Here is a 13,936-nt window from a genome sequence, read left to right as displayed (position 1 = left end):
AGAGATTATGCTTTCTCAAGTATGGCAATCTCAAGTTCAAAAAGTAGACAACACTATTACCACAGTCTTTCTTTAGCAGGAGTCATGCTTAGGGATAGTTTATTTTGTGCCGTGGTAACTTCTACTAATGTGTGTGTGTGTGTGTGTGTGTAATATATATTACATAAAAACATGTTTTTATATGCTATATATACATTTGTAAAATGTTTCCTATGTGCGCCAGGCACCATGCCATTGGATTTTGTGTACCTTATCTGATTTATTCCTCAAAACAACCCTGTGAGAACTTGTTGTGTTTATCCCCATTCCACAGATGAGGAGTCTGAAGAAAGAGAGTTACATGACTTGCACATGGTCTAATGGATAGTAAGAGCAAAGACTAGATTTCAACTCAGGTTCTCTCACTTCAGGGCCAGATCCTGTTTTGTCCCCATTTGTATAGAAAATGTATGCAAATTGTTTGTAGAGGCACTGATACAGCTGAAGAAGACTTTTTTTGCAGTTTCATCTAACAATACATTATAATATTTGGAGTACTTCACACTACTCACTGAAGAAATTTGCAACTGTACCAAATTTATGAAATGGAGAAAGGAGCAGGCCCAACATTAAAATTTGTAAAAGTCACTGTCTTTGAAATATTATACTTTGTGTTCTTTATGCATTGTACTTCCTAGTTCCCATCCACAGTGTCCTGAAAACAATGATTAGTGGTTATTAAGGCATGATGTAAGTATGCCATTTTTTGCTTATGCAGACGCTCCCCAACTTAAAATCGTTCAACTTACGATTTTTCGACTTTACAGTGGTGTGAAAGAGATGTACAGTCAGTAGAAACCATACGTCAGGTTTGAATTTTGATCATTTCCCAGGCTAGTGATATACAGTACGATACTCTTGTGATGCTAGGCCATGGCAGCCGCAGCTCCCAACAGCCACATGATCACAAGGGTAAACAACCAATACCCTACAGTGTATTAAATGCATTTTCTACTTAACAATATTTTCAACTTAGGATGGGTTTATCGGGTATCGGGTCATAACCCCATTGTAAGTCAAAGAACATCTATACTGGCAAAGAAGAGAATAGGATTTTCAAATGATCAGAAGAATTGGATCAATACTCATCTTCCTAATCATTTTGAGTCTAAAACAGAGTGTTATTTAATTGTGTGAATAGTTATTTCATGTCCCTGATTTCATTTGCTTACATTAAAACCTAAAAAGGAATTTTAAGTATCAGTGGAAAGGCTGCCTGCACTTTTGGTAGAGCTTGCCAAAGAAAAGGAGGAAAGAATTACATGGCCGTTCTGAGACTCTAAGTAAATAATTGGGCATTCGGCATTCTTTGTCTTGGGAAATGTTGATTACATATGCCAGTTTCTTTATTCAGCTCTCACAGCAGGTTTCTCATAATTTTAAAGCTATTGGGACTGAACAAAATAAAGTGCCCTTTTTCTGGGACTGGTTGGGTCACAGTGTGACTGAGTTGGTGGGACTAGAGGAAAATATGGAAATTGGTGACCCGTTTGAAGAGCTGTGTCAAACGTTTGCTTCACTCTAGTATCAATACTCAGGTTGTTATTTCAAGATGATATGCATTTTTATGACCTAAGATACAGCTCTGAGGGGGGCAGTCCAGCAGTGCCCTTAGGAGATCATTCTTACCCAGCTGAAAAATGTAGAAGCCCATTAGAACTGCAAATGCTGTCCAGCCATCCTACATCCGCCACAGCCACTTATGTAACAGATAACCTGTGGAGATGCTGAACTTGGAACCATTACAAGCCTAATATTTTCACAAGGAAGACTGTTATTGAACAGTTTTCTAATGGATTCAGCACATGCAAGTTTTTCTACATCCAGCAGGCATTTGAGTGTGTCCCGGCTTTGTTTCTTCAGTAAATGCCCCTGGAAAGGATAGCACAGAGGAAAATTCCTCTCTTGGTTTATTTTAGTTGCTCTCTGCCCTTCATATAGATTCCTAAAGAATGGGCTCCACGTGACTCCCAATTTGTGTCCTTTTTCTTGTAAAAATTACCTTTAAAGACTCTAGTACCGCAGGGTAGCCAACAGTTTTTAGTGGTCTCCTGGAGTGATAGATCCCTGGGTGATAGGAATTGATTTTCTTCACCTTGACACATGAAGTCTCAGAGGGTGCAATTATTTCATTGCCTGATTGTACCTAGCAGAACTAGCCACAGGGAATGTGAAGGTGGAAGCCTCAGGGACACCCGAGAAACAAGCAGGGAGTGTCCTCAGATAGGCCTGCTTTGCTGGCCCTTGAGGAAGATGTTGCTGGCAAAACAATTGAGATGGAATTATCTCAATTCAAAGCTACTGCCTGTGTAACTTGGACTGTTTTATTCAAACGTGAAGGTTCAGGTTTTCTCTTCCAGGCTCTTCCAGCACAGCTTCCTGCCCTCCACTGCTTGGGAGCCTCTGCCTACTCTGCGTTGGTCATTAGTCCGGTGGACTCTATGTTACTTTCAACATCAAACCTGTGATTCCTTTTGTTTCTGAATCATTCATGTGACTTTTAGTCAGGAGATTCTTCCACAAAAACAATCTGCATCATGGCATTGAACATTTACTAAGAGCACCTTTGCCTCCACTGTATTTATTATTCTGTACTTTAAATGTTTGCCCTAATACAGATTTTTTTTTTAAGGGCACTTTTTGAAAAAAGAAAAGGCTCAGCAGTTCTTGCAAATGGTCATGAGCAGTGGTAGATGTGCTGGTGATGGGGGTGTTCCCACAGGCTATGTTATTGTTGTCTTTCCACAATTTACTTTAAAAAGGAAAAATATTCCCCTGCCTTTATTGTTTTACTGTCATAGGGAAGTCGACAGTACTGAAAATGCTGCGATTGCAGATGAAAGCAAAATAGAAAAGTCTTTGATTAGCACACACGCATCTGCTCTCCAAGTTCTGATCTTGACAAAGCATAACTGACAAGGAGCCCCACAAACCCACAGACTGACGGGCAGTTAACTCTGATTTCTTTGACTCAAGGGGCACAAAGGGAGCATGTCCTTTACAGAGTCAGGGGTCATAAGGGAATGCGCAACTGTGGATATCCATACTCAAAAGACAGAAAACAGTGTCATGAAGAACATTGGTTCACATGGCAAACTCTCCATTGTCATCGTAACCTTACCACTTACTAGTTCAATGGGTTAGATATTTTAGTTCTTTCTTTTGTTTGTTTTTTTTTTTTTTAAGAGAGAAAATAAAAGAATAGGTCTCCCTGGACCTCAGCTTCTTCATCTGTAAAGTGGAAATAATAGAACCTTCCTCACAGTGTTAATCTGAGGACTAAGTGAGAAAAGCCACATTGCCCAATCCATACTAGGCACTAGATGAATGTTGGCTGTTATGACTATTGAATCTCCTCCAACATACTGTTTTTATCCCTATCAGTATTATTCAGTTTACTTATTTTACCATTAGTAATGTATAGGAGAAACTTGCAAAGGAAGGCCATAACTTATTTAATCAATTCTTAGATGCACTTTATTTCACATTTACCATCTTTTGATTCTACATATATGTTACAATACATGATATTATAAAATTATTTCTGACCTTTATTTTTTACATTTTTACATCTCAAAAACTGGAATAAATCTTGTAATTGATGGCATATTAGATTTGATAATCTATGATCACAAAGCTAACTCCTTTAAAACATGGATTGCCACACACTGTAGAGATTTTATTGATACCAGCAATAAACCTGTGACATACTTCTCAAGTACATTTTTTATTAGAATTTGTCCAGCAAATCTCATAAATCACATGAGATAATTGCCTCTTTAAACAACTTGCATTGCCCTTAGGAACACATAAAATACAACATTACAACAGGTTAGCAAAACAGCAGAAAATCCCCAGACGAGGAAACTGCTGAGGAAAACTACATGAGAGGAGTTTTCAGTCAGTAGATGAAGGTTGAATGGATAGATGGATATGTGGGTAGACAATGAAATATAAGTTGGAGAGGCATTCTGGGAAACAAATGATACAGAAATCTTCATCCATGCGACTTCATTAGATATTCTCTGAAAGCAATACTTATGGGAAAATGGAGGTCTGAAGTTACATCCATCCTTTAACATCTCCTGCGTGTACATACACAGAGAGAACACACACTGAAGGGCTAAGAGGGGAGGGGGACACCATTACAAATGTATCTAATACACATTCACATTAACAAGCACCCTCTTAGCTGGAGAAAATAGCCATATTTGTTTTGCCCTTCTTAGGAGGTATTTTCAGATAGCCACTTTGAATTGTAGAACTGTGCATCTCCACGGGCATGGTCCCCAGAATCAGGGCAGGATTTGTCTGTGAGCAGATATTAAATATGCTTTTACCAAAACCAGAGACTCTAGCCATCTCCCTGTTCCCCTCAAAAACCCTAAATGTTTGTTGCTAGAAGACAAGGTATATAGTCAAGCCATCATTTGGGGGAGTACTTCTCTGCATCGTATAATGGAAGATTTTGGTTTCCATATCATATCTCAGTGGACGGCCCAATTGCACTTCTTATTTTAAATTCTTATGCTTATTCTTAAATTGTCCAACATAAAACCCAAGACTGGATTGGAAGTGCTAGGCAAAACCTGTCTTGTTCTGAACAATCAAATAATGGTTCTTTCTTTATGTAAGTCTTGCATGTTGAATTGGTTACAATCTTTCATTGTAAGGAAGAAGAGTTATCCATGCCTTCATAAGAAGGGAAGTCAGGCTATTGTAGCAATATAAGTTGAACCTGACTTGGAGACCCCTCAGGGGCCAAGGTAACTTTTGGCTCACACAGATCATGTATGTCTTATTCTCCCAGCTTATCAAGTCCCTGAAAAGTCCAAGGTCTGAAACTCTCCCCCAGATTTCCACAATGGGAACATTCCCACTCTTATGAAGTGCAGTATTCCATTGCCTATAACCCCACTACTAAAACTAAAGCACTGTGGTTTTAATAAAGGGCATGTTTTGTGCATGTGGAATAGATATACCCACCATAACATTGCGGCCTGAAAATATGGAATTACATCTAACAAGAAGATACATGTAAAACCCTTCTCAATATCTTGAACTCCTCTGAGCTTTACTTGCTGAAGAAAGAAGTCTCTAGAATATCAAGGAATATAGCAGGTCCTTAAATTAACCTGATTTCTTTAAACATCATCTTCTTATAATGTTGATGAGAAGAAAAAAACAGTTCCCAGCCAGGGCCACTGTCTCTGTGAAGTTTGTTCATTCTACACATCTCTGCGTGGGTTTTCTCCTGGTACTCCAGTTTCTCCTCACGTCCCAAAGATGTGCACGTTAGGTGAATTGGTGTGTCTCAGTTGTCCTAGCGTGAGTGAATGTGTGTGGGTGTGAGTGCACCCTGTGTTAGGATGGTGTCCTGTCCAGGAATAGTTCCCGCCTTGTGTTCTGAACTGCCAGGATGGACTTCAGCCACCCAAACCATGAACTGGAATGATCAGATAAATAATTATCTTACTTGTTTGTATTAGTCTTTCTTAAATGTATGTATAGCTCATATTTATCTCAGTGTTTCACTTTAGAAGTTTTTGGTCTTTATTTAGAAGTTTGGTGCTGTTTTTGCGACCAGAAATATGTCATAGTAACTAAAATGGTAAAATTAGTTTCATTATACTTCATTTTGCTTAAAGTCACAATTTCCAAGAACTTGTCTATGCCATCACATGAGGACTTGCTCTGTATCATTGTCCTCTCCCTCAGTTTTCTGGCTTATAAAAGAAGGCTTTTTGAATTGGATGATTCTTTAAAATCTCTCCCCTCCACATTTTTAGGAGTCCGTGATTTAATATCATGAAGCAAACCAAATCACAAGTTTGAGAATGACCCATTGAAGAGAATTTGTTCTGCCCATGGTGGGGCCATCTTTTTCACTGATAGAGGTACCTTAGCCTGTCCTCTTGCAGGCTCCATGTCTAGGCCATTAACCTCAACCAGTTGGTTATGTATTTTATCCTGAGATACTTCCATTCATCCAGATTTTTAAGGAGTTAAGATCGTATGATATAATCATCTATGTCCAATTAAAAGTAATCCAGGGCCTGGCGCGGTGGCTCACGCCTACAGTCCCAGCACTTTGGGAGGCCGAGGCAGGCGGATCACGAGGTCAGGAGATCGAGACCACAGTGAAACCCCGTCTCTACTAAAAATACAGAAAATTAGCCAGGAGCGGTGGCGGGCGCCTGTAGTTCCAGCTACTCTGGAGGCTGAGGCAGGAGAATGGCGAGAACCCGGGAGGTGGAGCTTGCAGTGAGCCGAGATCACGCCACTGCACTCTAGCCTGGGCTACAGAGCAAGACTTCATCTCAAAAAAAAAAAAAAAGTAATCCTGTATTTTTCCCCTACCTAATTAGAAAAAACCAAGGAACTGCTTTTACCTTATGCAAATGAAACATCACCTGCCCTGGTCCAAACCTTAGCTCCAATTTTCTCTAGGTTTGCCTTTGAAGAAGAGGGCTAAGCATAGCAGCATATTCTTATCCAACATCTAACTCGCGGCCAGAGCTCTAGGCTCTGCTTCTATCTCATTCTCTAGGGACCCTTGAGGGTTTCAGTTCCCACAAGGTCTGTCTGCATTTGCAGTTAACACTCACCCTGCTTTCTGGGATGCCTTCTTAGAAGGTTGTAGGCACAGATTACATTGTTCTCATCATGCTCTTTCGTGGTCTTATTCCCCAGTGCTCATTTAGAAAAAGTGTGGTGCAAATGTTCAGTCTGTCCCTGATGTCGAGATACCTTCATAAACAGCGCCCTGTTCCCCCACATAAGGGGTGAAACATTAAAGGAGTTGGCTGTTTTTATCCCAACATTCCTTTAGCAGATTAGTTGGCATGTTCAGAAGATGAAGGCAAATTTAATCCAGAAAAGTATAAAAGTTCATGACCAGTCCGAGCAAATAACTGGAAAAAAAAATCCTTTAAAAGGCTAAGAAGAAAGAAATTCAAGGTTATTTCAAACACATGATCATCTTTTTAAATGTCAGATTCCACCCACTAAACTTCATGCTGTTGTTTTTACCACTCTCATATTTTTTTAACTTTATATTTAATTCTTCTATTTTAAAACAGTGAAATCCCATCCCCCTGCTTTCTCCAAAGGCCAAGCATAACATGAAAATACCACAAAACGCTCAGTGGGTAAAATGCAAACAGATTATGACAACACATACTGTGATTGCTCTATGTCTTTGCTTTTGAAAGGTTTGTGTTCCAAGTTTTTGGTTCTCTTCCTTTAACATGAGAAAAGAGAAATCTTTACCTTAAGACACCACCAACACTTGGTCAGAAAATCAAGAGGGTCCTGGTTTTATTTCAATGAATTTATTTTACACTTGGCAACTTAAGGTATTACCTGTTTTTTATAAGCCCATTGATTGCAAGAGGTATGGATTACAAAGGCGTGGTTGAAGAATTATAAACCTAAAAGTAAAAGCTAGTTCTCAGTAGTTCAAGGTTTTATGGTAACATCTTAAAGCCTACAGGCAGTATAACACAGCAGCAAGAACATTGCCTTGGGAGCCCTGGAATCAAAAGACATAGATTCTAGTTCCAACTTTGGATCTGTCTAGTTGTGTGCCTTGGACGAGGCACTCAATCTTACTGCAAACCTATTTTCCCATCTATAGAATAGATAAGTAAAATAAGAGCACTCCCAAGGGAACTTTCTGCTCTTAAAATTCTCTATGTCATCCTCTTTAATTCATTTCAGTCAGAGATTCAAGGATTTTCAATTTACATCTGAATGAGAATTTTCTCTTGCTACGGTAAACTTGGTTTTACCCAAGCTTCACAAATTAGAGTATTGTTTTCCTCTGTCTTTTTATCTGACTTCTCTGCAAGATATTACATGAATTCCAACTGTCTTTGTGTTTATAGGAAAAGATTCTTCTATGGCTTCTTCAGTTTATGCAAGAACAGGGCATCTCGTTGGATGAAGTAGACCAGGATGGCAACAGCGCTGTTCACGTAGCCTCACAGCATGGCTACCTTGGATGCATACAGGTACACAGGCCCTGCTATTTTGCAAAGAGAATTGAGTGTATCAAATATTAAAAAAACATTAAAATTCTGTTCACTAGGAGAATGTCTGAATTAATTCACCTTTTGTATGGTTGTAGACAATAGGGAATTATTGCTCTATTTGTATTTCGAGAAGTCCACACAAATGTAGGCATAAATATCCCTAAGAGTTTCTCTTTCAGTGTTCCAGAGTGTTGAAAATGACTTTTCCTGCTCCCTTTTCACTGCTCTAAAACCCCAGTGCTGAGGACAATAGACACTAAATTTCCCTGTGTTCTCAAAGCACCAGAGAAACCATTACCAGGCAGACATCTCTGTCTCTTACATTGCAGGCTGCTCTTCCACTCACTAGTAAATTTCACCCTTCCAGGTATTTGAAGAATAAGATGGATTTTTCAGGAATGGATTAGAATTCTTTGTGGTAGGGGGTTGTAGGCTAGAGAGACAATGCTGTGGTTCCCCCTTTCTCTGTAGTAGGACTGAGCTTCTCAAATGCATTCAAAAAGTCCAGAATTGGTGGGAGTGGATTCAGATATTGATCCTCTCAGCCCTTGGGCAGGCCACCCAGGGCATTGATTGCCCAACCACTGCACCCAACAGCATCAAGTAGCCTTATCTTTTTACCCTAACTTGCCTTCTAAATATTGTCATGTTCATTGTGTACAATGATGTCAAAAAGTTGGGGAGCTGAGCCACAGGAGAGGGGAAGAAGTCTCGTCCCCCTGCCCCGAGTCACATGAAGGGTACTCCAAGAAAGCTCCCTAGAGAGTGTGGGGTTCCTATGGGAAGAAGAGATGGCATCTCATCCCTCAGCTGAATGCAGAGCTGCATGAAGCTGGGCCAAACCTGGAGCTGCTGTCCAAGTAGTGCATGGCAGGAAAGCCCACCAGGGGTCTGTCTCCAGGAGTCTGGAGTATATGTGAACATAAGACCCAATAGATCTTTCCACCTAGAAAATGTTGAACGCCTTCAGTGACAGAGCAAAAAGAGGGGATAGCTGAAGAAGGAGTAGCAGGTGGAAGAGGCATGACAATGTGAGGAACGGAAAGGCTTTGAATTGGAAACAGAGTCAAAGTTTAGACTTGGTCTAGAATATTATTTACAGACATAAATCATTATTACCAGAATCAGATCAATTATACCATTATTATCATTGAAAGTGACCCAAAATATGTGAATTTATTCCCATATCTATATGATATATAGGATAGGGAAATTGACAACATATAGTTGAAGGTCATGATTAGAGACAAGACTTTTACCTCATCAAGTTCATACCGTTCAAAATATGTTGTGTGTATATAACATTGAATGCATTTTCTACCTTTAAGAAAGCAGCACTCTTTTTTTTTTTTTTTTTTTTTTTTGGCTTACACGTGTGTTATTTTCCTATGTTGCAAACTCAGTGTGATGTTATGCAACAGGTACTTACTGAGGCCCTCCTGGGTGCAAGATAGATGGTATCCAAAACAGAAAACTGAGAGGTGAGAACCAGTTGCTCAGGAAGGTAGAGGAGACTTGGGAAATGACAGGAGAATATATGGGGAAATTATAAATATAAAAAGCAAGAGATTTATGAAAACAAAAGGCAGAGATAATAGCAGAAATCTCTCTAGAGTGCCTACTCACATGGAACTGCTGTTTGGAGAACTAACTTGATAGGAAATAGTCCAGATAGCTGGAAGTTTTTCTATTATTGTTGGCAAAGCATGCATCTTCTAATTTAAGGCATCAAGTTTTAAAAAGAGTGATATGAAATTGGAGAGTATAGGAGAGAAATTTAAATTCTTACCAGGTTCTGCAGAAATATTAAAGGAGTAACATTTTTTGTAAAGGAAATATGATTGAATAACCATTGAAAAATATGCTTTTCTATTTAACAAAACACTCTAATATTTAATAGTCTTGAAACAAACTTTTAATCAGCTAAGAAATGACTAAAGCCAAGGAAAGCCAGCTGAATATCACTATGTGAGATTTCACTTATTTTTCTTTTTAATATGTGAAGAGAAACAGTCTTTCCTTTTAGAGCATTCATCACTCCACTTACCCACAAATGATAGTTTTGACACTGGATATCATGGAAGTGGAAACTTGGATAATCTTGGAAGGGGGTCTGTCCGCTCGGTGTGAAATTTAAAGAAAAAAATGATAAGAGACTGAGAGTGAGCAAGGGACTCTGTGAGGTGAGGGAGGGGACTGAGTAAGGAAAACAATGGAAAGAAAACTGCAGAGGTCAGGGTCAAAGGGGAGTAATAACACTGTGTGTTTATATTGCATCTCTTCAAGAGCTCTGAGGGCTCAATACTGACATGGTCTTTGTGACACTCCTGTGAGGCAGGTGGCAATGGCTTTGTGGTGAGTTGACCTTTCATGGTGAGTGATCATAAACCAAAAGGAAAACAAAGCTCCTTAATGACCTCTCAGTCTAAGTAGTCTAAAAGTTTAAATACTACAACTATTGCTTAGGGGAACATACTGTCTACTGCCCAAATTAACCCAGGTTTGCAATCTCATCATAATATTGTCAAAGAATCTATCGGATTGTAGTGGTTGATTAATATTGATGTAATAGCTTTTTATGAAATCTAATAATATCACAGTATGGACACAAAACAGTTTGGATGTGGTTTTTTTATTTTTTGAATTATTAATTTCAACCATGCTCCATCAAATTTCTGTCTCACCACAACTAATGGTACCTTGGCCAGATTCCATAACTTTGTCCTTTCTTATGACTATTAAAATTTACTCCAAGCCACTTTAAAATCTCAGTCTTACTTCTGATTCAAAGCATTCTCCTTCCCACCCAGATTAGACTCAAGATTCAAGGGACTTAGAATGGGAGTGAGATATGCCTTTTTACACACCACTTTAGCTCCTATCCCCCTCTCTCTTCTGGGCTGTAGTGTCAAGGACAAGGAGGAGATATGAAGAGAAAAAGTCCAATGTCTATTTGCTTAACTGGGAAAGGCATGCAACCTCCCTGAAAGTTGTCCCTGCTTCTTTGGCTGGCTGTGGTCACTGATGCCCTCTGTGGCAACCTTCAGATGCTGACTCTCCAGTGAGTGCGACGGGTGGGGTCTTCAGAGGGCCCTCTGGAGCCTTCCCCTCCTTCCCCATACAGTTCTCTCCACCTCTGGGGTACCCTATTGCCAAACGTCGCCAGAGAACCCTCTCCTCATTAACAGGGTGATAAGAAGCTCACACAAAGCTTTCTTCTACGAAGCCTGCTCAATCCACAGACATGCCCTCACCATGGCGCATCATGGGAGGGTGGGGGTTGCTTCACAGCCTCCCCACTCTCAGCCACGTCATTTCTCTCCAGTTCTTTTTGTTCCTGATCAGATGGGCTCAGCAACAAGTAAACAGGTGTTATTCCAAAACCAATTACCAGAGACCAAATCCAATTACTAGAGCCCAAGCAAATAAGAACAGGTAAGATTCCAGTCTTCCCCTCTTCCAGGCATCTCTGACTTGATGAGTGATTCTCTTGGAGCCCAACCATGGCAAGAGACAGAACTCCCCACCACAAAGACTGCGCTGCATGTCTCATAAAGGAGAGCACACTATGGACAGCCTCGTCCTCTCCTTCCCAGCCCTCTCCTTATCTAGGCTGCAGGTGGGCATTGGTAGTGGTAGAACCAGCTCTGCTACGTCATCATAGACTCTGGAGGGAAGTGTGTGATATCGACTACTGGAAGGCCGCTAGAGGCTTTCTTCATACTATTCAACATTCTGTTACAGTCATTAAAAAATAGTGTGTACGAGATGCCCTGATATACATGTCTCTTCATTTTCTGACAGACTTTGGTTGAATATGGAGCAAATGTCACCATGCAGAACCACGCGGGGGAAAAGCCTTCCCAGAGCGCCGAGCGGCAGGGGCACACCCTGTGCTCCAGGTACCTGGTGGTGGTGGAGACCTGCATGTCGCTGGCCTCTCAGGTGGTGAAGTTAACCAAGCAGCTAAAGGAGTAAGTGGCCTGTTGGTTCCATGAGAACCAAGTCTGACTCATTATTGTTGTACTTAGGCTTCAGCCCAGTGCTGTGGTGAGCACTCTTCTTCCCAGTTGTACAGGGAATTCCTGCATTCTCCTCTTCTGTTCTTCTTCCATCCGAAGTCCTTACAGCCAGACTTCATGCTGAAGATGCCATCTCTGCAGAGGCAAAATGATGTCTAAACAGTAAAATGTACAGCAAGTTCCCAAAACAGGGGATTTAAGCCAGTGGGCAAGGAGAGAGAGCCTCTCTCCATGTTCACACCTCAGGGCCAGATTACAGAGCACCGGAAGTACTCACAGGCATCATCTCCAAACTTTCGTCCTTAATATTTGAGGAAATCATAAAGAACATGAGAGAGAGGAAAAGGCTAGAGATGGACCAGTTTCCCAGTTTTCTCAAAAAGGAAAAGGTGTGGGGGAAATTACAGATAAATAACTTGGTGACTATCACCAGCAAATTTCCTATAAAAATTAATCAGATGATCCATGAATCCTCAGAATAAAAAATAGTGCTCAGTCAGCAGTAAGTTCCTTAAAACACTCCATGACTAACTACAGTCAGTTCTTTCCTTGATAAGATTATTAAACTGGTACCAGGGCATGTCTGGATATCAGGGGAGTATTTCTGGGAGATTGTCATAATATGCTTAGAGAAAGAGGTCCCAGATGAAAGGTCATCAGGTAGGTCTCCAGCAAGTTGAAGGACTAAGAAGTTAGCACCTGCCTGAGGGGAACCAAGGTCAGCCCTTGAAAAGCTCACCCGTTAAATATAGTTGCCAAATTGGGGAGGGTTTCCTGAAAATCAGTTAGTATTCAAAGTAATGTTGACAGATTAGGAGGGTAAATCTTAAAAATTAAATTTTAGAGGGAAAATAGTCTTATCTTTAAGTTTTATACACACATACACACATACACACACACATTTTTTTTTTTTTTTTCTGAATACAATTCATTTGAGAAAAGCCTTGGTTGGGTGAAAGACCTCGATTAACTATGATCCATGCAGCAATATGACAAGGCCTTAGACCCTCTGCCTCTTCTCTAAGCTTGGGGAAATCTCCCTTCTCTCTCTTCTTCCACTCTTCTGCTTTCGAGCTACAAGTCTCTGTGCCTCTCTACCCCTCCCCCTGTCAATACTAGAATAATTTCTTTAATGAGTTTATTACTTCTAGAAAAAATAAAATAAAATTTGAAACTTGAAAAAATGGGGTTACTGCCAAGCATCCTTTGCCTAGTTACACAAAACTTCCCCAGGTTAGGTGAGCTAGGTAAACTTCAAGGTCTCAAAGTAATCACAGGGAAAATGCACACAAATGAATAACTCAGTAAGCTGTCTTCCCACAGTGAACACACTGTGCAAATGCCTTTATGAACATGTATAGATATTTCAAAAAACAAGTTCCTAGAAAAGGAATTGCTAGAGCAAAAGGCTTACATATTTAAAATGTGGATAGATGTTAACTAATCTTTCCAAAAATGCTATACTAATGTCCACTCCCTCTAGTAATGTATGGACATATCCATAAAGAGGAACTTCAAAATGATCCAATGGAATGTTTTTTCTAAAGGTTCATACTCAGAGAAGGGATCACAAAACATTCTCCTTCTTCTTCATAGCATGGAATCTACAAAACTTTAATGAGCTACAATCACTGTTCTACTGGTGAACCACTCAAAGTCAAAGTCTTGGCTGCTTTCTCAGTTGGTGATCCTGGGATAAAGTACACATATGTACTAGTAGACTGTAGTCCTTCAGTTGTCTCCAGAGCAGAATGCTGTGGACAGCTATAGTTGGGCCAATGACAAGATGAACTAAGAGAGGCTATATTGTATACCCTAGTCTTTTACCTACTATATATC

At 40.1% G+C, this 13,936-nt stretch overlaps 1 protein-coding gene across 2 annotated transcripts in view; it reads left to right on the top strand.

Annotated features, from left to right (window-relative positions):
- The window catches only part of SNCAIP (synuclein alpha interacting protein), a 75,592-nt gene that overhangs the window by 44,101 nt on the left and 17,555 nt on the right, over positions 1-13,936 (top strand). For both annotated transcript variants that reach the window (XM_031935497.1, XM_023197240.1), the window contains 2 exons: positions 7,929-8,054; positions 11,880-12,049. In XM_031935497.1, the coding sequence (XP_031791357.1) occupies positions 7,929-8,054; positions 11,880-12,049 (296 nt within the window). The remainder of the gene's footprint in view (positions 1-7,928; positions 8,055-11,879; positions 12,050-13,936) is intronic.

The sequence above is a fragment of the Piliocolobus tephrosceles genome, chromosome 4 (genome assembly GCF_002776525.5).
Source record: "Piliocolobus tephrosceles isolate RC106 chromosome 4, ASM277652v3, whole genome shotgun sequence".
Lineage (NCBI taxonomy): Eukaryota > Metazoa > Chordata > Mammalia > Primates > Cercopithecidae > Piliocolobus > Piliocolobus tephrosceles.
Note: the sequence above shows the minus strand (reverse complement) of the source record. Positions and strands in the feature narration are given on the sequence as shown.